Genomic DNA, 27,293 nt, shown 5'->3' with positions numbered 1-27,293 from the left:
TTTATTATTTGTTAATGGTTGAACAATACAGACGTTTACATATACACAGCAAAGATTCTCTAAAACATGTAGTCCTTCTAAAAACGCATGTGCTAACTGTAGTAAAAAGCACCATTCTCTATGTCTTGACACAGGATTTACATTGGCGTCGTATTTACATAAAGAAACATCTGGAAACAGAATTGCATACTGTCCTCTGCTCCCTGTTTAGACTGTGTTTATCGTGAGGAAGATGGCCCCCAACACGGATGGTTCACAGCAACATTCCCAGAGCACCACGTCTAGGGACAAGGGGGAAGGCAAGTTCGGTAAAATCAAGAATGCCCCCTCCTCCCCCCAGCCCTCTAGAGAGAATGAGAAATCAAAATAAAACCCTGGATCAACATTAGAATTGGGTGTCTTACTAATTCTCATTTTATGGTTTTTGCGAGAAGACAAAGATACTTGATTTCTTCAGCCATTCAAATAGCTAAGTAGCAGTGCCAGGCAATTATCTCTTCTTTCAGAAGAATGTAAGAAAATCGCCCATGTAATATTAATGAAAAATCATGATCAATCACATATTGCAGCCCTCCCCACATCCCCCAGGCATCTTCAAAAACAAAGAGATCTGATCAAGTAGAATGAGAAATACCAACTCATCTAACAGGGCCTTTGGGTCATCTTCTCCCAGAAGAAATTTTAAAATCATGAGTAGCCAGCTACCTAAACATACTGCATCCAAGAGTTAGACATAGAAAAAAATAATAGATTGCCATGCAGGAAATTACCTTGCAGCCTTTGGCTTCCTGGTGCTCAACACACAGGGCAGGTAAAAGGGGAGACAAAAAAACACTTGGGAAAACAAGTAAGGACGGAGACTTGGGGAAATAGATGATAAAGCACAATGAAAGCGATATTCCTGCCAATACCTTATGGTATAGAAACCTAAACGATAATGTGTATGTATATTCTTTGCAAAAATAAGTTTTCTCTCTAAAGGATGGGGAGAGGCAAGAAGAAAAAAAAACACACAAAAATCCCTTAGCAAGCCCCCAAATATTGCTAGTCATTTTGAACATCACAATCCTACCTAGTTTGCACTTGTTTTTTCTCCCCAAACCCTAGGATTTGCTCTTGGCCACCTGAGGGATGAAGAAGAGAGGCCCATTGGGAACCCAGGTAAGGTTCCTTTGTTTCTTTTAAAAAAAGTAGAGGTTAAAGGAAATGCCCACCTTAAAACAAAAAAAAACAACACGCGGCCAATTGCAGGGTCAGGGCCTGCTTAGACTTAAGTAAGTGCTCAATTCTGAATGGAAACTGAAATTATTTTAGTCTTGGGTTGACAGGGAGAAGAATCAAGGTCCTGTTAAAAAATGTGATGCTCTTTGAAGCAGTAACTAGAGGAAGGTGCCAGCAGGCGCTGTGAGCACCTTGAAGGCTTCGCATCCCTGCTTAGCAACAGAAACTCACACAAAATGCCCTGGGTGCTCTGCCGCTGTCCTTAGCCAAAAGGCACGGATGTTAGAAACACACACACCTGTTTCCTCACTGCACAAAATGAAACTGGACGACACACTCCTATTTTCCCATTTGCATTGCAATGGTTTCCATAAGAATGTAGTTGAGATTTCCTTTTAGTTTTTTTAAAATCAATTTTCACATAAAAATATGCATGTGCCTATATTTATACACATATCTATTTACGTACAATTGTCAAAATCTTAAAGGCTGGGGTTTATGTCTTTGCTCATCCCCTTCCCCCAACAACCCTAACAGAAAGGTTTTTCATTTTGCTTAAAAAAAACTCAAAACAACCAAGAGGACTGTAGCTCTTAACAGTCAAGCTGGTGGGTCAGTGAATGAGAGGACAGGTTGGCAAATCGCGCTGCCCATCAGCCGTGTGGGGAAGGGAATTAGCTGCCATGGGCCGAGTTTGCTGGTCCTGAAGGTTACAGTTTTGGTCAGAGAGGCCCCTCTCGCTTGCTGATCCTGTCGACCTCGAGTTTAGAAAGTAACGTCTAACCCTGGTGTCAGTTTATCAATCTAGCAAGTTCCACATTTCTAGGCAGTCAAATTGAAAAGGACCAGACAAACAGTGCAAAGGTAAAATAATTACTGTTTTATATCGGGACAGTACATTTCATATTTCAACCAAAAGACAAAAAAATGCAGTTTAACTCAAAGGCACAACAATTAAAACACAGAAAATAATGGCATCTCCGAGACGCCTTGTTTCTAAATTAACAAATACACAGATTTTGTTCCCTTCCCTCCCCCAGTGCAAGCCCACAAGCTTTTCCCAAAGTCTTGAGTCTTTGATGCCATCCGGCATCGTGGACTTGTGAGGCGCTTGAACATAGCTATTCAACAAAATGCTTGTGAGGTCCAGCGAATGGCATTCGGAAGGGACCTCAAAGTGCACACATAGCTTTTCAAACACGTTACAGGCTGAGCTGGCTCTTTGAACACTATCACTCCGCTCAAACTCAGGAAGCAGGCTTTAAAAATGCAGAAGGCATACAAGTTGTATTTCAGTGCAAATCTTCAGCTGGTAATTGGAAAAGATTCCAACGATAAAAAAATCCTTTGTGTCACCTGTCCCACCCCCACCCAAAGCTGAAATGAAGGAAAAAACAGAACAAAATAAACACAGGAGAGTTATACATGACTTTGGGATCATTTAGCAATCCACTGCTTCCAATTAAAATTTTTTTTAATCATTAATTGAGAAAACACAAAAGTAATCTTGCTTTGTTTACATTGCTCTCGTGTCTAGAATGAGCTGCTGTGCAGAGTGTGTGTGAACATTTGGTTGTGGGGAGGTGGAGTGGTGAGGCTGTGGCATGCTAGAGACCGCAGGCCAGCGGGGCACGGGGTGGCACCCGTACTGGTTCAGCCGTTGAGCCCTTAGGTTGCAGTGCGTCTGTGGATTTTAGGAATGTTCTCATCACTTTGTGACATACACTCTGTTTCAGCGTCACAGATTTTACAAATGGTTTAAAGTCAATGGAAAATATTCGCCAGAGGCTGAAAATATCAAGACCTCAAAAATATGAATGCAAAAATATTAAGGGGAATGAACCAATTTGTAGATACCTACATACAAAGTTTCTAGAACATCTATAAAAGCACAAAGTCATAAGAATTTATTTTCCATTACATTAGTTTATATAAAATGAATAAATAGTCTTTATAGATTTAATGTGTCTTATGTACATATACATGTGCTCTGTTTTAGCTTAAATAAAAATGCTACAAAGTGGGAGACCACGTAAGGGAGAAATCATAACCAAGAAGAAAAAATCAGCCTTTTAAACTATCAACCCAAAAGCCTTCATGAAGAAGTTCCGGGTAAGTCCAAAAATAACGAGGGATTCTAGTAACATGTACCAGCCCCTCCTGTTCCCCTGCAACACAGAGCAGACACGTGGACTTTTCTTTTCACTGATGGTGGGCACTAGCTCAGCTAGTGCCAAAGCTCAGTTATTGCTGAAAGTTAAATAGGAAAATAGATTAGAATTGGACCAAATGTCACTTATTCGGGGGGGGAAAGAGGCATAATCACTTTGTGTTAAGTGGGAAATGGAGATCTAATTTATCTCTGAGGTAGGAAAAAAAAATGTTCCAGAGACAAGTAGCATAACAAACTTGGAGAAGAATGCGCATTGGGGATAGCAGTACACAGCGCAGCCCCAAAAACATCACACAAAAATAGACTGTACTATTTTGTTTGTGAGGACAAACAATATTGGAACTTCGATGAGCTGTGCAACCCCAAAGCCATACTCTCCAGGTGTCCATTTGAGAGAGAAAGACGCCCATCAGCACGGGGTTCTGGGACTGAGCATGGGGTGCGGGTGTTTCCTGGAGGTATTCCTGACTCCTCCCTGGGGAGAGGTCTGTGGGGAAGTGCTCTTAAATGCCACTGTCAAAGCTGACTTTGGAGTTCTGAGATCAGGCTCTCAACTTTGAAGCTTATTTCCTTCAATTTCCTAAGCACAAGACACAGTCAGACATTTCTGCTAGGCAAGTAACACAGTAAGCCAGAAAACGTTAAGCAAGGTCTGGTAGGCTACGTGGGGACAGTAAATAAGGGGGGGAATTGCTGAGATGTGAAAATTGCTTATTCGGTCTAAGAATTCTTGGGTGCTTCAAATTGATTGGAATGTACAGTCTCTCAGAGACGAATTTCTGTGGAGAGAAAGAAGCTAGTGGATGAAATCAGAAGCCCACAATCCCAAGCACTCCTTGCAAACGTTTACAGAGCTGATTTGGTGAAGGTGGTACACGGAAGTTGACGTGCAAGGGAACCGTGGGCAGGTCCGGTACACTACCTAATCAGATCCGACCGGAGACCCTCGGGCGGCCGCAGCGACCTCTCTTATAGACCGAGACACGTCTTGCGATTGTCCTGGAGCTTTCTTCTCTTGATGCTGGCGCTGGAGTAGCCCTCGTCACTGCCGAGGCTCTGCATGCTTCCCCGCTCGTCAGAATCACTCACGCTGCTGCTGCTCCAGTCCAACTCGCCCGTGAGATAGTCTGTGCTTTCAACATCCACATCGATTTCTTCTGTGGGAGGACAAGAGAGACAGTGGTAAAGGCACCCTTCAGAGAACGCAGGCTGAAAACCCAAGCGACTCCAGGCAAGCCCTTCTTTGGACACTGGGGCCTCACTGCTAAAAGGAGAGAGGGACTCGTTACTGAAGGTCAGCTCAACTTCCCGACATCACAAGCAGATCCTTCGTTCCCCCTGTGGCCAGTGGGAGAGGGGGAGGGTGGCGAGGATGCGGGATCGGGGCTCACCCCTGTCGGAGTCGGAGCGCTCGGAGGAGACCGTGGAGCCGATGCTGTCCATCCGTATCCTCTCGATGCCCAGCTTCTCCAGCTGCCTCTTCAGGTGCCGCTGCTCTCGCTGAAGCTGGTCTATTTGGTGAATGGCTTTCCTGTCACAATCTTCAAGTTTCTGCAAGTCAAAGGGGTAGTGAGAGCCCACAGGCAGATTTCAAAATTGGCAATGACCCTGCATCTTCCTCTCTAGCAGTGGCTTCTGAAAAAATTGGCAGATTTCATTCATTTATGCGTGAGTAGCTTCGCACAGAGACAGGAAGTTGACTGGCTTGGGACTCCTGTCTTTGCCCGAACCTTCGGCACTGACTGCTGTATCAGTGCTGTCCCGGGGACTCGAGGGGGGGGCTCTGAGACTAGCCTCCGCGTGCCCCTCAATTTTGATACTGAAAAGACTGCAGGCAGGAACCCCCAACCTGGTCTCCCGTGCCTGCGGCGACACCCTGAACACCTAATCTGCGAACTAGAGCAGGGCCTGTGGTGGGAGCTCAGCAAACAGACTTCTGTTTAGATGTGTGTTTATTCAAGTGCGTGGCCCAATTACATAAGCGCTTTTTGCATCATGCCAGATCTCAATTAACTTCTGTTTGTTGGCAGGAAATAATAGTCCCTTTTGAAGTCCTGATTTCAAATTGTCCAACATAAGAGCTTTGAAAACACATTTCCGTAGACCACTTGTTTTTACAAATCTGTCCTCTAGCTTCTCATATTCTTCAGATAATTAAGAAGATTGTTTAATTGTGATTGTTTTGCTCTAAACAGAGATTCTTCTCCCCTCACCCCCCCGAATTGTCATTAATGTAGGCTACTGACCATAATTAAAGCGACATTTTCCAATCCTATATAATAAAAGGGTAATATGCAAATTGTCCCCTCAACCGGTAGTTTGACCGGAGTTCAACCAGGGGGCGGAGCCAGCCACACCCCACCCATGCACGAATTCATGCACTGAGCCTCTAGTCATGACTATAAAAACATGCTGCACAGTGATTTGGGCTGTGGGTCTCAAGAGCCTGAAGAGAACTCACTCCCCCTTTGCTATCCCAGCCCCGTACTAAGGCTACCTCTGTGAGAGCCCTCTCAGAAGTCTTGGGGACACAAGGTGACTACAGAGACCTGGTCCCCTCCCTGAGAAGTCTATATTCTAAGGATGGAGACAACCAAATAGTCACACAAACCACTGCTGGATGCCAACTATGACCAAGTGCTGAGAGAGAATCACCCAGTAATAGGACCACCTGTCACAGAAGAAGGTAACCAGGTCAGGGAAGGTTTCCCTGAGCTAGTGGTATCTGTGCTGAGATAGGAAGAATGACAAGAAGTTAAGTAGGTAAAGAAAGAGGGGAAAGCATCCAAACAGAGGGAACAGCATGTACAAAGGCCCTGTGGTCTGAGAACATGACAAGTGCTAGGGACTGAAAGAGGGCTGGGGCACAAACGGTGATGCTGCACACAGGTGAGGGGCAGGCCTGGTGGCAGAGTATGTCCTGAACCACAGAAGAATTCTAAACAGGGTGACAGAACATGAGCTCAGGAAGGATTGTTCTTGGGAAGCAGAGAGATCAGCTCAGAGGAAGGCTCTGCGGGATTTATTCAGGAGATGATGGGTGAAAAGGGAAGGAGACAGGCTGTGAAATATTTAGGTCTTGGAGACAACTTAGATATATGGCTAAGAAGCAAGAGCTAACAAGGATGGCCCTGAGTTTCTGGCTTGCATAATTCGATGGGCAGTTGGATGGACCACTTAAGTTCTGGTGCCTAGGGGTGAGAAACACTCACATGGGTCTGGACCTGTTTGGGGTGCCTGTGATTCATCCAAAAGGCGGGAAGGAAGAGCTCAGAGGTCCTGCAGAGGTACATTTGCTGTCCTCGTAACAAACCCTTACTGCTCAGGCAAAGAAACAGGCATCTCAAGGATACACTTACCTTTATGTGCAATTTGGCTTTTGTTAATAAACTCAACGTAGTGTGTCGATTTGATTCAGGCCCGAGTGGCACTAGCCCCTTCAACTTCTCCAGGCACAAGCGAAGATGGGCCCGTCTATAAAAACAAGATCACAGTAGCATTTCAGAATTTCATGGCAGGCCAATGGTACGCCTCAAGGACAAATTCTGAAAGAGTATGAAGTTGCCCAGGCCCAGTGATGTCGAAGACCACCAATGACCTCTTGCTCAGTTTACATCTTTTGAAACCAGACAACTCTGGTGAAAACACCAAGGAGAAACAAAATCCAGGGTTTTCTACAGTTAAATCTATTTAAGATACCTGTGTTGAAATAGAGACTAATATCTAATGTTCATCAGGCGTATTTATCAGGTTATCTCCAGGTTTCTGAATAGAGAATATCCAAATTCAGAAAATAATGACATGCCAAGTGATAATCCTTTTGAACCATACTTATCTTTACCCATTCAGGACCAGTAAATCACTATAATTATAGCACTGCTGTAGACATTATTCCCACATGTGAACGACATATTATTCATTAGTTTTATCTGAAATAGCAAAGATAGAAACAACCCAAATTACCATAGGGAATAAATTAATTAGGGTACATCCATGTAGTGGAGTACTATGCAGCTATGAAAAGAGAATATGTGCTATTAGGAAAGAACTCTCAGGTATATTAAGTGAAGAAAAGTAAACTGCATATAACATGCTATCTTTGGTAAAAATGGAAAAACTATTTGTGCTTTCTTTTTTAAAAAAAAATATATTTTATTGATTTTTTACAGAGAGGAAGAGAGAGGGATAGAGAGTTAGAAACATCGATCAGCTGCCTCTTGCACACCCACTACTGGGGATGTGCCCGCAACCAAGGTACATGCCCTTGACCGGAATAGAACCTGGGACCTTTCAGTCCGCAGGCCAACGTTCTATCCACTGAGCCAAACCGGTTTTGGCTATTTGTGCTTTCTTGTATGGACATAAAATCTAGAATGATACATAAAAAACTAGTAACAGTAGTTGGGCAGAGAGAAGTCTGAATAGTCAGACTGGGACGAGGAAAGGGGATAAATTTTCACTGAATGTGTTATACTTTTTGGTTTTTCAACCATGTAAACTACTGCTATTCAAAAGTTAAATATATTTTTTTAAAACAATGAAAAAGTACCACTGGGACTACTACATGAACAAGCATGCTGAACAGCTGGAGAGAACCACGGGTACCCCTTGGAGAGTGGCGGAATGGAGCCATGGGACAGAGCGGAAGAGGAGAGAGGCTGGATGAGGCAGAAGCCACATCAGCACGCTGAAGAGAGGGCCTTTCGTCAGAGACTGGCCAGAAGCACAAAAGTTCCTGAATTTTTGGAAATTAATACTTCATTGAAATCTTGGATTGGGTGTTATTCTAGAACAGAGGTGAGGAACGGCCAGCTCGCAAAATCATTGGGTCTGGCCCTGCCAAGGCAGTAGGGGTGAGTTAATTAAATGTTTGACCAAATACAGCAGGCTAATTTTTAATGATGTTATAAACAAATGACCCTGGGCAGGAAAAAGGTTCCCCAGCCCTGTTCTAGAACATGGCAGAGTCTACGAACATGGCCAAGATTCAGAGTTCTTGTTTCAGCCTCCCACCTCCTAAAGCCTTCACAGGCCTTCCGGCCCATGGAGATGCCGTTTTCTGAGTCCTTATTTGTTCATTCTGTTCACTGAGTTCACTGTCTGGCATTGTTCCTTAACCATTCACTGCAAACTCCTTAGGAAGTGGGGGCTGCAGCTTCATCAGTGCTGTGTTGCCACAGTGCCTCCCCGTCCCACAGGCTCAATAAAGGTTTGCTGAATGGATCATGCCATCTAGTCAACTCGACTTGAAGCTCCTCGAGTGGAGTCCATTTCTCCCATATCTTTGCCCTTCAGCAGTGCTCAGGATCTGGGGTTTTAGACACAGTGATCTGAGCAGAGCTCCTAGGAGCCTGGGAGCCTCCTCTCAGCTGAACTTGAAGAAAACAAAGCTTAGTTTGCCCTTTTCTCCCTCTTAAAAATGTTACTGCCGAAACCGGTTTGGCTCAGTGGATAGAGCATCGGCCTTCGGACTGAAAGGTCCCAGGTTCGATTCCGGTCAAGGGCATGTACCTCGGTTGCGGGCACATCCCCAGTAGGGGGTGTGCAGGAGGCAGCTGATCGCTATTTCTCTCTCATCGATGTTTCTAATTCTCTATCCCTCTCCCTTCCTCTCTGTAAAAAATCAATAAAATATATTTTAAAAAAAATGTTACTGTATTAATGAAACTTGGGAATGCAGACCAAAAGAAGAAAACTGCATCAGAAAGCTCTATGATTGGTCAATATGCAAGGAAGTCAGTTCACACCCTTCATATCAAGACTTCAGGTGATACCCCAAGGCAGATCTGACCAGGGGTGCACTCGACAGCCTTCTGAGCCTCCTTCCTCGTCCGGATCTTAAAGGAGCTGTCCTACCTTCTCCGAGGGCCCGCTGAGCCTTAATAAGCCTGAGGAGAACAGCTCTCATTCCTGAGCCAGGAAGATTTAATGGGACAAATGCCTAACTCTATTATAAGACTTCCACTTGCTCTGAAAACCTGTCCATTGGTTATGGTCACAAGCAAAGACTCACATTAGAGGTCTGTTCCTTCTTGGAACTGGGGTGTGTAAAATGTACTTGTTCACCGTGGATAATAATAATCTTCAAAAAGAGCAGGGAAAATCGATCATGTTACTAGAAACACCATAAGAAAGTATACTTACAGTTACCCAACTTATTTCTTACTACAAAGTTTATAGACTAATTGTCGAGTTAGGAAAAAGAGCTCAGAAATTAAAAAGAGTTGGACATTTTTCAGTTGGCTTGTTATTTGCAAAGACTGCATGATTCAGAACAGAGTCACATTAGTCTTTATGATGTAGGTTTATCTACAGATGAGTATGTAAATTTTTAGGAAGTTTGTCTATTGATAAAAATATAATAAAGTCATCTTTCCATGCACCGTCATTCTAGTTACACAGAGTCTAGCCCAGAAAGTATTTTCACTACTCAAATGTGGGTTTCCAAAGAACACTCCCAGTTGTGAAACTAGAAATACGCAACTTAACTAATTTGAGCTGAGGGTAGTACGTGTTCACTGGGTGTCTTCTGGTCTCGTTCTATGAAAACAGGACAGAAGTGCTTTCTGGCACTTTCCCAGCGCCTCACTGCTCCAGCCTGAGGGCCGCCCTGCCCACCTGCCACCTGCCTGCAGACACACCCCTGGTTGGTGCCTGGCAGGCTCAGTTCCATCACAGAGCAGTGAAATTCAATTCCTCAACCAGATAAAAAAATACAGACGTCTCTGTAACAACTCCCCCTGAGGGTCCTCTACTCTGAGCCACAGACAGACACACAGACACCCTCCACCCTGGGACCTGGACTGCAGCACCCACGGAGCTCCCAGATCCAAAGCCAGCAGAACAAGCACTTGTCTCAGCTCTCCCCAGTCCTGACTAGCCTCCTGCCCAGGGCTCTGGTTTTGTAGGAGGGGCCCGGTGACCAATTCTGAACCAGGTCCAACTCCCCTTTGGGGAACTGGCAGGGCTTTTGCCACATATCCCCAACAGGAAGCCACTAGACACCTCGCTGTGACTCCTCCGTGTATCTCCTCCCCTCACATCTCAGACAGTCCCGCCTTCTGCTGCCAAGCGCTGCCTCCCCGCCCCCGCCCCCAGCAGAAGAGGGTTTTGCCAAATCCGGGCTCCCTCCGGTCCCAGACTGCCTCTTCTTTTTGCGATGATCCAACTGCTCTGTACCTAGGTCGTGAACTTTGACAACTTCACCTGCTGACTCTTCAGAAATATTGCTTTAGTTATTCTGAATGGGCTGATACACCTTTGGTCTACAGTAGCATAAAGACACCAATCTTTGATCTGAGCTATAATCAGTAACACTCAGAATAAAGTGTGGCCTATAACTAAATTAGATATAAACTATAGCTTCTTGTCAGTAAGTTTTTAATATCTCAAATTTTATTTATTTTGTTTTTAATTACTTTAAAAACTGAATCTGTCAATCTCTATACAACCAAATATTAGTATAGTGATTAAGAGTAAAGTTTTGGGACCCTGACTTTGCCCCTTCCTCCCTGTGTGACCTTGAGCGAGTTTCTTTACTCCGTAGACCCTTCATTTCCTCCGCAGAAGGGTGACAGTGCCCACCTGAGGGCCATGTGAGTGTTAACTGAGACAAGGTAGGAAGTCCCTGGGCCAGGTCTGACATATGCTCCATATACAGTAGCAGTTATTCTTTCAATCCTCGCTTCCTCTGTAGAAGAGTAATTATGGGAGCAAACACATAACTATAACTCTGTAATATTCCTTTAATATCAGTAGGGAACTCCGTGTCTCACTAGGTAGATAGAGGCTATCTGATAAAATCCAATCACTAAACTCATCCTTAAAGAAAATAGATCTCTTTTGCCATTAAAAGATGGAAAATCTTACCCATTTTCTATGGAAACACAGATCTTGCTTATGCTAAAAGCACTTTTGTTTTACATCATAAAATTAGCAAGGAGTTTATAAAGCTATCGCATGCAAAAGGAAAAGATTCCTTCGGGCCACCCACATCATGTAGAGGTGGGGAAAGAGGGACTCGCGGGGAGGGCCCGTCCCAAATGCCTGGCCTCCCTCTCACACCTCCACTGCGAGGGCCCCGGGAGAGTGAAGACGGGCAAAGTGCCGATCCTGGAACTTCAAGCACATCTCTACACGTGTTTCCGAATCCAGAGACCCTAAAACACCTATGCACAAAAGCATGTTCCAGAACAAACTTAAAGCAGTCTGGGAAGGATCTCTGGGAAGAAAACGACCAAACTTTGCTGAGACACGTAAGAAAATTTAAATAAATGAAAAAAACCAGCAAATTCCCAGATATGAATCCTCAAAGTAAAAATGTCAGTCTTACCAAGTTTATCTACAAATTTAACATAATTCCAAGAAAAAAATTCCAACAGAATTCTTTATAAAACTGGGAAATTAGTTTAAACTTCATCTAGAAGAATAAATGTATGAGAGACTGCCAAATCTTTTGAAAAAGAAGAATGAGGAGGAAATGTGCTGTACTAGATACTGAATTGTATTATAAAGCTTCAATAATTAAAAACAGTATATACTAATACAGGACTAGACAGACAAATCAAGTGAACAGGACAAAAAATTCCCAGGAACAGACCCAAGAATAGATGTGAATTTAGCGTTTAGTGGGAATAGCACTGCAAATCCTTGGGGGAGGGGGAAATGGATTAGTCAGAAAATGGCAGGGAAGTGGGGAGATTAACATAAAAATAGATTCCAAATATATTAAAGATTTAAATATAAAATGCATCTGGATGCCATGCAGTTCTGTTGTTAGTTTTCCTTAACTATTGTCAGCCATGAATCTGAGAAAATAAACAAGCAAGTGGAAAGTCACTGATGAGGAGGCTGGGGCTGCTGAGGCAGTCATCCCAGAGCTCTGGCACAGGCAGAAGGCACCAGGCTGACCAGCGTGCTCTTAGACGACCCTCAACGCTGCTTTTTAAAAAAAAATATATATATGTATTTTATTGATTTTTTACAGAGAGGAAGGGAGAGGGATAGAGAGCTAGAAACATCGATGAGAGAGAAACATCAATCAGCTGCCTCCTGCACACCCCCCACTGGGGATTTGCCCGCAACCAAGGTACATGCCCTTGATCAGAATCGAACCTGGAACCCTTGAGTCTGCAGGCCGACGCTCTATCCACTGAGCCAAACCGGCCAGGGCAACGCTGCTCTTTTTATTTCTGCCTCCACACTCTAGCTTCCTTGACTCTATCCATGTGTACCTCAGGCCAGCAGGTTTGGTAAGCTGGCGAACAGATGCAACAAAAGGAGTAAGAATCTAGGTAGATGGTGCAATCTGCAGAGAGTGCTCCTGAACTTGCTATGTCAACCCTAAAGCTCTTCACGTGGATATAGAGACTGGAAATGGTATCAGGTCAGTTCCGTGTGTACGTGCGTGCTTCTCTGTTGTGAGGGAGGCATTGTCATCAGAGATTAGTCTTCTTTATTGAAGGTGTGACTGAGCTCTCTCCTTCAGGTTTTCACAGTACAGTGAAAATGATACAAAAAAGAATTGTAAGATCAGGGCAGAGCAAACAACATGGAAGCCAGTGAGTGAAGAGGGTAGATAATAAGTAGGTTTATAGGTGGGAACCTTGAAACACACACTGAGCTCTTTCATGAATTTATTCCACTAGTATTTCTCAAAGGACAGTAGTCTGTGCACTGCTACCTTCCTAGGTGCAGGGTGTACTGTTGAGTAAGACCAAGTCCCTGCCTTGGAGGTACTTAAAATCTAGTTGGAGTGGTCAAACATGTAAACAAATTATTGCAGGATCATTTATCTGAGCGACCTTCAGACCATGCCCAATATCAGCTCCCACCGAAAGTTCCAGAATGGACCGCCTTGCCCTCTACCAAACATATTTCTTCATTTTTCTCAATCATATCTGGTTTGACTTCTCCATAAAGGTTTTTAAGCTTTTATAGTTTATTGTAAGCTTTTTTCCCCCAAATAGATCACATTCCTTTACTCACATGCTACAGACCTCCCATGTATCCAACTGTTCTGTTTCTTTTGTTACCAAATCATGGAAGAGACCAAGTCTTCTAATTTATATTAAATAGAAATGACAGCGTGTCTGCAGATATTGACCTGAGAGTAGAGTCTGATATCTTCGGTAATTCATATCCCTTCTCTTTGAAGAAAGCCTTACTTAACAAACATGATACACTGAGTACTAGTTTTCATTCAAGTTGGGCCTAAGATTATTAACCAAAGAAGAAGAAGAAGAAGAGTTATATAAACAAGTCTACTTAACGCCAAGGTTTCACCATTTTATCTCCTACCTTTGTGTGGACACAGAGTTAGCCAATTAAATAGCCTTATAAATCTTAAAGGATAATTGGAGGGAAATAAAAATAATTTCAGATATAGGTATATAGTAAGAAAAAGAGGTTATTTAGTATGAAGTAAGAAGAAACAAATCTTAAGGGGTAAAAAATTACTCCCTAAAAGTGATGATAGGGCCTAACCTTCTCCAGAGTTTGGTTTTAGAACAAAACGTTACAGGGTTAAACAAAAATCCCGATGAAGGCTACAAGTCATGCTTTGAGGAAAAAAAAGGACTTTCTTCCTTTTTCTAAAATGATCCCTTTATAAAAAAATTGCCAAACGCTTCATTATTACCATCTTTATTAAAACTTTGGAAGGTCTTGGAGATTTTTCAGAATTGTGATAGTAATCTTTGTAAAAAATTACAAAGGTAGTTATATATGCTGGCTGTACAGGAACATGGCACTCAGTGAACAGTGAATGCATAAATGAATTGGTGGCTACATTTAAGTTATAAAATCACTTCTCTATTAAAAGTATGAAATACAGCCCTAATCGGTTTGGCTCAGTGGATACAGCGTCGGCCTGCGGACTGAAGGGTCCCAGGTTTGATTCCAGTCAAGGGCATGTACCTTGGTTGCGGGCACATCCCCAGTAGGAGGTGTGCAGGATCAATGTTTCTCATCGATGTTTCTAGCTCTCTGTCCCTCTCCCTTCCTCTCTGTAAAAAAATCAATAAATTTTTTAAAAAGTATGAAATACATAAGTATGCCTCATTAATATTTCCTTTCTAGAGCCCAATATATATATATATATATATATATATATATATATATATATATATATATATATAAAATAACTAGTACCTGCTTGCTCTATATCACACTTTTGACTATTAATGCCTATGACAAAAAGTCAGGGAATGCCCCAATGTTCCAGGTAGGGGATTGGAAATTGATTGAATAACCAGCATATATCTCTTCTCCAAGTTCTTCCAAGGGCAGATACCACTGACCCAAGAGGAAAGATGGATTCTAGTGATACAAATCGGAGTGCTCCTCCACACCATCAAATACTGCACACTGATACCTATATTCTTCCTGTGTAATAACCAGGTCGTGCCCTTAGCCTCATGTGGCAACAAAGCAATGTGGATGTGTTACAACATCCTACAGTGAGATCTGAATGTACTTGAGGGAGTTCAGGAGCAGTAAGAGTGGTGCAATGCATACCACAACTCAGACCCCAAGCAAAAGTCAGTCCTCTCTCCCTTTGATTGAAGGAGCTTAGCTATTTGAAAAGCCAAAACTCAAAAGTAACAACTACAGGGACCTGCAATGAATTAGAATATCCTGCTAGAAAAGACCTGACTGAAATGTGTCACATGCCAGACCAGATGCCACTGAAATACTGTTTGACAAAACGAAAATAACAGCTTACATCAGGCTGCCGAGTCCTCCCCGCGGAGCACACACAAAAATCTTCGTCATGGGGTTCAGAACTCTGGCAGAGGTAATCTCTCTAGACCAGCTGCCTAATTCCAGCAAGGCCTGCACATGCACCATTCCAGAAAAACCAGTGTCTGCTACTAAAGGAGATGCTAGAGCCTTCTTTTTGAAAATAAAAAAAAGAGTCCATTCTAGCACCTGACTCCTGACACTGGCTGCAGCTTCTATGCATTCCCTCAGTCTCCATTCGCTAAGGGCTTACTGAAAGGTATTCAAACCAGAAGAACTTCCAGTGAAGAGAAGGAAACAGCAGAATTACCATCAGTAAAGAGAATATAATAACGAAAGATTACAATATTTTCTTTTTCCAATAAAAATCAATGAGTAATTACAATGGGAAACCAACAGCAATAAAAAAAAATGTAAACCAGGAATACCTTTTACAAAAAATGTGCAAGATCTACAATGAAACATCTAATATATAAATAAGAACTTTTTAAGGTTAATTCATATTGGAATTATTTAGTTTTTATTTTGAAAATCCCAGAAGAATTTAGGGGATGAGGAATTGATGGACTGATTATAAAATCACCAGGAAAAACAAACTGATGAAAATAGCTAAGAACATGGTTAAATAAAAAAAGAAGGGGAGGAGAATAGAGATTTGCTTTCCCAGATCCTGAAGTGCACGATAAAACCTCAGTGATTAAAACAATGTAGACTGGCACGGGAAGACTTAGCCATAACCTGGTTGGTGGGCAATCCAGCAGTCAACATCAAAACCCATATCAACTTGTATACCATTAATTCCACAATTATAACTTTACCCTAAGGAAGTAATTATGATGTTGGACAGAGATTTATCTACAAGGTAAATTAAGGAAGCATTGCTTACATTAGCAAAATACTGGGAAGAAACTAAAATAGGTGATTGGTTATATGAATTATGGCACATTCATATGATGCTATACTGGGCATTCACTAAACGTAATGTTAGGAAAGGAGATTTAACAACACTGGAAAATGTTCATACTGTAACTTAAAAAGAAGATTCAAATTATTTACTATATGATCTGATGTTAATTTTTAAAAGTATGCACAAAAGTCTAGATAAATATATAACTTAGCAGGAATGTTAGCAGTTGTTACTGCTGCAAGGTCTATTACAGGCGATTTTTTTTTACTATTCTCTGTGCTTTTCTGAATTTTCAAATTTGCTACACTAAACTAGATTTTTAAAGTTATTTTCCAAAACCATTTGGAAAGATACATTTCAAAGGTCCCTTGGTTTCCTCTGGCTGCTTGATTCATGGATGATTTAATTTTTAGTATGATTTTTCTATATTTCTCGGAAACTTCTACAAGATTAGTTTTTGAAAAAAGAAACACACCATGTACTCACCCAGGGGGTTTCCTTGGAGGCAGACCCACAACGTTAGTTAAAGTGCAGAGAAGCCTGGGCCGCGCATCACAGAGACACTAACTGAGCCTCCGCCCCGCGAGCAGGTGGGTCTGCACTGGGCTCCGGGTCCCAGCACCTAACACACAGCGTCTTTGGTGGTCACGGCACTGAGTCCACTGAAGGGAGAATACCAACTGCCTCCACCATCCTAGGTCTTTTCTTTTCTCTCCGCACCAATGCCAGGGTTATTTAAGTAGTACACTGAATCGTCTCCTCAGAGTGGAGTCCTGATGAACACCAATTATTCAGAATCTCTAAAGTGCCACAGAAGAGTCAAAGAGGGAAAAAATCCCAGATAGAAGTTGTTTTTTTCTAAATTGCTACCTCTTTTTTTTTTTTTTGAGAGCTATGCCAGTCTTTGTAATGGTGATGTTAAGGTAAAAAATGGCTCACAGGTAGTAGCATTTAGCAAAGCAGTGCTCTTTTATGGGATCCAGTTACTAAAACCAGGGAGGCTATGAGAGCAGTTGTTCAACTGACCTCAAAACCCTAAAGTCTTAAGCAACCACACCAATAAGGGAGAAGTGCCCGGCAGCTTTAATCTCCTCCCTGGGCTGCAGCAACCAATGCCTGGCTAAATTACGTAAATGTGAGTCCTTACTTCCTTCTCTTCTGTTCACAGGCTCTAGGCTACCGGAAGAATTATCAAGACCTTAAAAGACCAAATTCCAAAAATGAAAGGACAATAAGGAAACTAGATAAGTAGCCCTTCAACGAACAAAAGGTGACTAGTCATACAGAAGCAGCCTGCCCAGTGGTGACTTCAACTCCAGTTTTCTAGAACTTTTGCCTCCACAGCCACTTGTGCATACCTTGATTTCAGCACTCAGCATATTACCTGGAACTCTCTGCGTCTTTCTCACGGACAATCTACATGTTTCTAAGGTGGGGACCATGCTGATTTAATACCCCAGTATGAACTCATTTAACACCAGTGCCGAGCACAAGTTCTTGGGCCACTGTAGGTAGAAAACAAACATCTTTGAACTACTATAATAAATGATGAAATTGACATTCTGGTGGCATTCCTGCAGAGGTGCAAGGCACAAAGCTGTAGTAAGTAAGCCTAAGAGCCCTTATGTCGAGGGATGAAATTTCAATAATTAAAATAAATGTCTAAGTAAGATGTTACAGGGGAGAAGGAACACTAGAAGAATTTTCAGAAGAAAAACTCCCAATTTACCCAGTTCACTCCACAGGCAGGAGATGGGAGAGAATCTAAAGATGGAAAACAAAAGCTAGGCTCCCTTTCCACCTTCAGAAGAGACACTTTTGAGTTTCCAGTTCATGATATATAAACCCCTAAAGCATAAAGGAAGCTCAGACTTCAAAAAGCTATGACTTAAAGCATGGCCAGTCACAAGAGAGAAATGAAAAGGGAAGAAGAGATGGGGAGAAACATGTGTCCAGCAACACACTCGCTATCCATCCCCCCCCTCCTCACACACACACTTACATAATGGGATAATACTAAGTGTTGGCCCTGTTCCAAGATTTGCCTTCCTAGTAAGGGTCTGGTCTGCCCTTTCATTGACGAAACGTGTCACCCAGTTCCTGACTTCCACAGTCAGGCTCCCTCATCAGAGGGCATGCATGACCTGGTACGTCGTCATCTTGTTCATGCAGGGCACAGAAAGCCGGTCCGTTTGGATCGGAGCCCGTATTTCAAACTGAAGGGAGCTCTGCAACTAGAATGCGGCTGGTTCGGTGATCTTAGCCCGAACGGACATGAAAATCACCTGGGAGCTTTAACAACAACAACAGCTAGTGTAGTCTCAACCCGAACCGAGCAAATCAGAATTGCTAGGGGTGAGGCCTGGGTTTGTTTTTTTTTAAGTTCCACAAAGAATTATGATTTTTCTGCATAGTAAAAGCAAGTGGTTATGTGTTTTTTTTTTTGTAAAAAGTCTACTAGAGATAGATTTGCTTTAAAATATCCCACGAAGAGGGTGGTTTTAGTTATACAAGATTGGCAAAATGTTGATAACTGTTGAAGCTGGGTGATGGGTACATATGAGTTGATTACATTATTTGCTCTATTTTTGTAAATTTGAAAAATTCTGTAATAAAAAGTTACTTTATAAAATTAGCAGAGATAACAATTTGTTCTCTTCCTCCCAAATGTATAAGTATATTGTATTTACCATTAAAAATAATTATTAAAACATTAAAATATAAAAGCTCTGCACGTGATTCTAATGTGCAACCAGAGTTGAGAGCCACCAGGCTGTGTCCTTGAAGGATGGGCACACCTGCGGTGGAAAACAAAGATGTAAATGCGCAGCACGAGGCAATCCAGGTGGGAGGAACTGAGGCCTGTGGCAAGATGGAGCCCAGGGAGAACGGCAGCTCCTCTACGCGTCACTAATCCAGTTTCTGCTCTGCGTCTATTTGCCCGAATTCTGAGAATCTCTGTTCACAAGTATATTATAACTACACACATTCATGTGTGTGTGTGTGTGTGTGTATATATATATATATATATATATATATATATATATATATATACACATACACATATATATATGTATATATATATACTAGTATTATATATATCTCTGTGTGTGTGCATGATTTAAAACAGCTCTGTCAATTATATTCAGTAGCATGTAATTTAAAAAAAACACCATTTGGGAAACACTGCCTAGGCCAGGCGTCCTCAAACTACAGCCTGCGGGCCACATGCGGGTGTTTTTGCCGTTTTGTTTTTTTACTTCAAAATAAGGTATGTGCAGTGTGCATAGGAATTTGTTCATAGTTTTTTTAAAACTATAGTCCAGCCCTCCAACGGTCTGAGGGACAGTGAACTGGCCCCCTGTTTAAAAAGTTTGAGGACCCCTGGCCTAGGACCTAAAATGCTCTGGCCTGTGGAATAGTCACACGGAAAAGCATTCCTCAGGAGGCTGCAGGGTGAGGGTGGGGTGTGGTCTTTAGAACTAGCAAGCCCTTCATCTACCTAAGTGACTTCTGGGCAGTGCTGCTTAGAGGGCCCAGAGTGAACTCTTCAATCAGGTCCTACTTGTAGGAGGAGTTAAGAAGAGCAAACAATTCCTAATTTAATGAATAGAAAATGCATCACAACTCCCCCCATTCTACCCCCCAAATCCCCAACTCACCGATTCTTCTCCATTTCATTGTGAGTTGATCTGAAAGAGGGAACAATAAGAAAAGGGTAAGATTATTTTTTTTTCTTAAAGGACTACTTCAACACCAACAAATATTTTAATTTCTCTCCAAAGTAGATAGAAGACAGAAAAAGGGAGAATAACTCAGTGGGTTCTACTAAAGTAATCAGTCCCTTTGGGGGTCAGATAAATGTAAATATCTAAAACAGAGTTCAAGGAGAAGTGAAAAACCAGGAGGCATGCATTCCCTAGAGCCGTGGTCGGCAAACTGCGGCTCGCAAGCCACATGTGGCTCTTTGGCCCCTTGAATGTGGCTCTTCCACAAAATACCATGGCCTGGGCGAGTCTATTTTGAAGAAATAGCGTTAGAAGAAGTTTAAGAAATTTGGATCTCAAAAGAAATTTCAATCGTTGTACTGTTGATATTTGGCTCTGTTGACTAATGAGTTTGCCGACCACTGTTCTAGTGGGAAGGTAATCCATTTTAAGAAAGGAAAGAAAAGAAGTGTATTTATACAAAGACAAAAACAGCTGCACAGTGTGATGTGAATTTGGCTTATATCCTTCCACAAGCTCACTTTAGGCTGAGGGTACGTACAACAGTGGAGGTGGCACCCCCACTCCGGCCCTGGAGTTTTTCTAGAGGTAGTATTCACCAAAATTTTATGCTAAGCTGTTTGACTACAGGATTCAGTTTTAAATGGGTAAAAATCATCCCTCTTCCCTCAATCTTTGTAATCCCTGAAGCAACTATTTTATCATATACAATCTCCTGGAAGGAGCTAGTATTGAATAGCTATGAAATGATTCTAGGAAGGGGCTTCCAAAACTCATTTCAACATAAAGACGACAGACTGGTTAAAGCTTTGCCACTGACTGGTACTGTGGGAGAAATAAGACTTTTTACCATTCTGTCCTTGTTAACCCCTCCGTAAAATGGGAATAAAAAGTATTGCTAATTATCTACTGAACAAGCATGGATCAATGAGGAAGCAACTGTAACAGTGATTAGAGAGCCCTGGGTGAAAGCTGTGGTGGATGTGAAATCATATTATTAGTGTATTTATAGCTGACCTTGAATGTAAGGTCTGGTCTAAAAATTTATGGACAGGTTTCACAAGAGTCACAAGCAGTCAGTCAAGTGGTCACTTCAGTGTCCTGCTCACACAGTTCCTCCCTGACTGGTTATAAATAAACCTGAGGAACTCCCCAGGGTTACAAAGGCACTGGATCCTGACCTTTCTTATGGAAGCTCTCTAGAATCTAACCACTTCAGGAGATTATGCCCTGGTTCAAGTCGTGAAATTCTGTGGGGCCATAATTAGAACCTTACTGTGCCTAGGAGATAAATTCTCAGAGTAATCATGGAGGACCACTACTTCCATGAATTTTCAGCCCCCCATTTACATGGGGTGAGCATCAAATTTGTTCACACCAGAGACTAGGGGTGGTGTGTGTGTGTGTGGTGTGTGTGTGGTGTGTATTGTGGTATGTGTGTGTTGTGGGGAGGTGTGTGTGTGTGGTGTGTATGTGGTATGTGTGTGGTGTGGGGAGGTGTGTGTGTGTGGTATGTGTGTGTGTGTGTGTGTGGTGTGTATGTGGTGTGTGTGGTGTATATGTGGTGTGTGTGGGATGTGTGTGGTGTGGGGAGGTGTGTGTGTGTGGTGTGTGTGTGTGTGTGGTATGTGTGTGGTGTGTATGTGGTATGTGTGTGTGTGGTGTGTATGTGGTGTGTGGGGGATGTGTGTGGTGTGGGGAGGCGTGTGTGTGTGTGGTGTGTGTGTGTGTGGTGTGTGTGTGTGGTATGTGTGTGGTGTGTATGTGGTGTGTGTGGTATGTGGTGTGTGTGGGATGTGTGTGGTGTGGGGAGGTGTGTGTGTGGTATGTGTGTGGTGTGTATGTGGTATGTGTGTGTGTGGTGTGTATGTGGTGTGTGGAGGATGTGTGTGGTGTGGGGAGGCGTGTGTGTGTGTGGTGTGTATGTGGTATGTGGTATGTGTGTGGTGTGTATGTGGTATGTGTGTGGTGTGGGGAGCCGTGTGTGTGTGGTATGTGTGTGTGGTGTGTATGTGGTATGTGTGTGTGTGGTGTGTATGTGGTGTGTGGAGGATGTGTGTGGTGTGGGGAGGAGTGTGTGTGTGTGGTGTGTATGTGGTATGTGGTATGTGTGTGGTGTGTATGTGGTATGTGTGTGGTGTGGGGAGCCGTGTGTGTGTGGTATGTGTGTGTGGTGTGTATGTGGTATGTGTGTGTGTGTGGTGTGGGGAGGCGTGTGTATATGTGTGTGTGGCGCGCGCATGTGGTGTATATGTGGTGTATGTGTGTGCGTGTTGTGTATGTGGTGTGTATGGTGTGTATGTGGTGTGTGGAGGCATGTGTGTGTGTGTGTGTGTGTGTGTGTGTGTGTGTGTATGTGTGTGTGTGTGTATAGTCCTGAAATGGCACATTTCCAATCTGGCACTTAAACTTCTCTTCCACGAGGAAAGAACTAGAAAATAATGACAGCACCTTCAGTTTTAGAATATTTGTTTTCTCGATAAAGGATGTGTGAACTTTAAGACTGGTTAACTTAAAAGCTTTAGGTTGAGTCCCTTGGTTATCCCTCTGTACTCTTCAGTTACATTTTTCTGAAGGTTTATTTCTGCAATGGCCAGCAGGACATCACAGTTAACAAGAATCTGGCTTACAGTGCAAACCTTTGGCTTAAAATCACGTGACATTTTAGTTTTAACAGGGAATAACAAGTTCAAAGTCTGACAGATTTTTTAAATGGATGGAACTATATGACCACAACTGGCAAAGATTTCCCTGTTTAACCGCAGACAAGCACCATCCTCAAGTGCCATTCTTGGAAGGTGGTGGAGGAGGAGGGTGGATATTTGAAAAGAACATGGTCTCCTATCAGAGAAAATAGCAGCACACGGGGCACTCTCACCAACCATTTCTGGATTCTTTGAAGATACATATTTAAAAATTCTGAATCCTCAGGACAGACTTTTTAATAGATTCCATAGGAAGCACAACTCCTTCCAAACTCTGAACAGAATTTTGGAAACTAAAGATCTTATTTGATTCTTAGGGGTGTTGAACACATTGTGATGTTTACAAGGGGACTTATACCTAATGGCTCGGGCATTATTGAAGTGCATTTGGTTTACTGAAACTGAGTTTGTTTTTAATAAAAAGCAGACCTTTTAAGAAATAATCAGTTCAGAGATTGCCTCCAACTCTGTTGATGGGTCAACATTAATATTTTTAATTACAGCATTGTAAGAGACATACTTTGTATCACAATGATTTTCCATGTGATTACTGAAGATTTGATAAATCTGTAATCACTGAAGGCCCAATGTCACCATTTAAAAATATATTCTAACAGAAAGATAACTAAGCCAAACTACACAGTATTTGAGAATGAGAAAAGTCCTTGGTTCAAAGACTCCCCATGTCAGCTCAGCTACATAGCCACTGCCTCATAAAAGAACTGGGTGGCAAGTCCTGGACTTCCTCTTTCAAATGAGTGCCAAAGTCTGCTTTACCAATTTAACACACTTTTTAAAAGTCTGGATTTCAATTCTACATTTTTAGTAACTTATTTCAAAAACCAGAAGGAAAGGGGAAAAAATTAAAAAAAGATTCCATCTCCCTGTATTCCAGTAGTTCTCTGGATGATTCCAAAACAATCAATATTCACAATTTCATTTGTTTTTTGTTGTTTTTTAAAAACAAGCAATTAGAAAAACTTCAGATCTGCATTTTCAGTTCCCAAGAAATTTGATATGTGGCTAAATCTCATTTTTTATTGTCCAAGGAGAAGTACTCCCCCCACCCCAGCTCTACAAACAAAGAGCACAGCATTTCAGCCCGAATTAACAAGAATAAACTGTTACCCAATGGTTATGTAAACCAGCAGCAATCTCTCCACAGCCCTTCAGTTCAAAACCCCAACGATACAGAGCTTTGGATATAAGTCTAATTCAAATCAAGGGATCGAACTGCATTCTCTGGGGGGGGGGTGGGGGGTGGGTGAGGGGGATGGCTCTCTGCTCAGGTCAGGAAGGAAATGATTACATTTAAATAAAACAACTTGCTCCTGCTTCATAAGATTGTTTGGCGTCTTCTCCAGGTTTAATCATGGTCTCTCAAGAGATCCTTGCATCACTGAAGGTATTGCACTAATTCACGACTAGTCAAGAATATGGACAACCGTGATGGCCTGTTTCTAACCTTGGAAAGCAAACCACATCCTTGAAGAGAATAGAGCTTTTCAAAAAATCAGGAGCTTCAGCCATTTTCCCGCCCAGGAATAATGCTTCATATTAAAGAGAAGAGAAAGGCTGTTTCTTGGCTTGAAATTCTCAACTATCATTATTTTTCTTTCCTAATCACCTCCCGGGACCAAGCCACTTCTCTTCATCAACATCCTCTTCTTTCCTCTCCCCATCACTGAGCATCCCCTGACAACTCTCCTGTGAAACTTAGGAAAACATTAATTGCTAAGGACTAGCCTTGACTATAAATATGGACAATTCCTCTCACCTCATGAGTAGACAAGAATAAATGAACTACACTTTTCCAGAAATAGAACCCAAAAGGCTTCCAAGTTCTTACAAACAAAACTTTAAAAAATGAACACTGTAACAAAGTGCAACATAGCTAAATTGTTCTATAGCATTGTATAATCCAAGTAAGTATTAGCATCCGTATTAAAGACCCAGGTAGTATCCTTGCACAGACCTATTAGCTACCACTTTCAGGTAATGCTAAAGGAGGAGGGAAAACAAAAGACCCCCAGGTCATCAATTACCAGGCTTGTGCTTCCCAGAGTGCTCAGCACCTGTGTCTGCTCACATCCTGTGGCTCTACCAACACTAAGGACAATGGGCTGAATCAAGGACAGAGGAGACGGCAAGAACAAATGAGTTCGGTTTAAGTAGGAACCTCTGGTTTTCAGGGGTCTGTATTATACCACAGAGGCTAACCAAATACAGCTACTTTCAGGGAGTTATTCATGAGGATGGGAAAGGGACCAGGATTCTAAATCAGCAATGAAAATGTCAATGGTTTTAATTTACTGGAATGAAAGGTATAGTTGAATGGATCTAATAAAAGAGATTTCCTAGCTAACATATTTTAAGAGCAAGGAGGGGGAAAAGGACAACAGCATTAACAGAGTATTCCTATGTGCCAGGAACTGTGTTCAGGGCTTTAACATGGGATTTCACTGACCACTAATCAAATGCTTCCTAGTGAGAGTCACATATTTTAAGAACTGTAATAAGGCTAATTAATATAAATGGGTTGTGGCATATTAATATTTTGATGTTATATGTTCCTCGTCACCAAAAGGCAGATTTTAACCTCATTCATTCCTCTTTGCCATTATAAATAGATATGACAGACTAGATTATCAGACAAACCATTGTATTTAATTTACATGTCAAATATGAAATCCTACCACCCATGCCAAGTCAGATACTTTAACATGTTTATAAATTTTTCATCATGAAAAGTGAAAGTGTATAATGTCCATTTCTCTTTTCAATTGCCTCCCCCCAAACAGAGGGCTGCTTCCTCCAATGGCTAAGACCATGTGTGCATCACAGAATCATGATCGCCACTTAATTTACTGGGTTATAAGCACAACAGGTAACTTCCCTTCTGCAGGTTGTGTTATCTGCTGTATAACCTAAAAGGGAAAGAGAAATATTTACCAAATTACCTGCTACTGCTGTTATTCTTCTTAGATTTGTTCCTCCGTTTTAAGGCATCTCTGTCCTTGTTATTGTACGGTAACATGGAGGCATAACCATGTTCAGCTTCTAGAAAACCGGAGGATCCAGTTAATGAATGAGCCTGGAACATTCAATACTCTCTCTTCTCCACAGTATTTCCTTTTAAAATGTTACCTATATTTCACTGAAAGAATATAGTGGAAATAATTAAACGCAGCCAGGTGGAATTCTTAGAACAATGATTGTTTTTAAAATTGTGTGAATGCCCTCAGTTCGGAGCAGGTGTAAGGAGCATTCCAGCTGCTCATTGTTGAGAAGGACCCATCAAGTCGCTAAGCGCATGGAGCCCGGGCTCCCCACTGGCAACGTCCAGCAGGTGTGTTAAGTGGGACCGGCCGGCCGCAGGCGAAGGTGCGGGGCAAACGCCGGGCGCGGGGGGTGGGAGGACGGGGGAGGCGCTGCTCCTCCAGCCGAGACGGGCCAGCTGGGAAGAACCCGATGAGGTAGACCAAGGGCCTGGGCGAGGGGGCCCCCCCGGCACCCCACCCGCGACGGGGTGGGGAGGGTGCGACACTCGGGACCCCGGGGTGCAGCGGTCCCCTTTCTACCCCCACTCATTGCCTGGGGGGGCAGCGGGCGTCCTCCCTCCCGACCGCGCGTAGGGAGAGCCGGAGGGGTTAGGAGCGCTCGCGGCCGCGCTCTCCGCGCCTCCAACTACCCCCGGAGCGGCCGGGCGCCCGGACCCGCAGCGGGGACCTTCAGAGCCCCCGGCCCCTGTTGGGGTCCGACCCTTCCCGTCCCCGTGCACCTCTCTCCCGCCGCTCCAGGTAGTCAGCCGCCTCCAGCAGCATCTGGATGTTCATCCGAACCGCCGTCGCCATTCTGCACCGGGGGCCGGAGCCACGGGACCAACCCCCACTGCCACGGGCTCGCCGCCGAACACCCGCGACCCGCTGTGGACCCGGCAGAGCAGGGCTCGGAGAGCCTCTTCGGCGACCACGCTGGCCGGAAGGGGGAGGGGGCCGGTGAGCTGGGCACCGCCGACACCGTGACAGAACCCGAAGAAGAGCAGCAGCCGCCCCCGCCGCGGAGTGTTTATCCCCGACTCACCATCCCCCCGCCCCCAGTCCCTTCTCTTGACAGGCCCGCTTCGCCTGCGTCCCTCATTGGGCACCCCAAGGACTGCCCCGCCTTCGGCTTTGCTCGATTGGGGGAGGGTGTTAACACCACGCCCCCTACGGTCCGCTCCTTTCGCTGGTTGGTCATGCTTGACAAGGCCCAGGCTCCACCCCCTCTTTCCAATTGGTGACAGGATTCGCAACTCCGCCTCGTGCTCCTTCCCAGCTCTCCATTGGTTCTCCACCGACACCCGGGCCCCCTGTCGCTTTGTTAGTATTGGCCGAGAGCTACAGAAAGCAAGCCACTTCGCCTGCCTCCCATTGGCGGGCGCCCGAAACCTCCCAGCTACAATGACGTCACCCTGCCCCAGCCGGGCGATCCCTGAGTGGCTGGTAGTCAGCGGCCCCCGCTTCTCCTCCCCAGCGCTGGCATCGCCGGGGAGGGCGACCCGGCGCCCGACGGCGCTGATTCACCGGCCGTCGCGGAGCTCGGCTCCACCCGGCCCCTCCCGGCTCCCCTAGGACCTGTTGCCAGGACCTGCCCCAGGGGAAAAGTTCCCTGGGGTATGAGGCTGGCATCACGCCTCGCCTAGGCAGTCTGCCCCGCGCGGGGTCGGGTCGGGGCCGGGGTCTGCGGCCAGCTCCGGAGGTTCCAAGGCTTCCCAGGGTCCGGGCGGCTGAGGGCCCCGCAGGGAATCCCTCTGAAGGGAGAGCGATGCTGGCAGC

At 43.7% G+C, this 27,293-nt stretch overlaps 1 protein-coding gene across 1 annotated transcript; it reads right to left on the bottom strand.

Annotated features, from left to right (window-relative positions):
- MXD1 (MAX dimerization protein 1) lies at positions 1 to 26,537 on the bottom strand. The gene is made up of 6 exons (XM_079792782.1): positions 26,258 to 26,537; positions 25,437 to 25,536; positions 19,706 to 19,735; positions 6,754 to 6,868; positions 4,786 to 4,945; positions 1 to 4,551 (listed from the first exon to the last, which is right to left on the bottom strand). Exons 1-6 carry the CDS (start codon positions 26,328 to 26,330, stop codon positions 4,364 to 4,366), a joined length of 666 nt encoding a protein of 221 aa, XP_079648908.1. The 5' UTR covers positions 26,331 to 26,537; the 3' UTR covers positions 1 to 4,363.
- Between the last annotated feature and the right edge of the window lie 756 nt (positions 26,538 to 27,293).

Source organism: Cnephaeus nilssonii (assembly GCF_951640355.1).
Source record: "Cnephaeus nilssonii genome assembly, chromosome: 15".
Lineage (NCBI taxonomy): Eukaryota > Metazoa > Chordata > Mammalia > Chiroptera > Vespertilionidae > Cnephaeus > Cnephaeus nilssonii.
The sequence above is the reverse complement of the archived record's forward strand: the minus strand, read 5'-3'. Positions and strand labels throughout refer to the sequence as shown.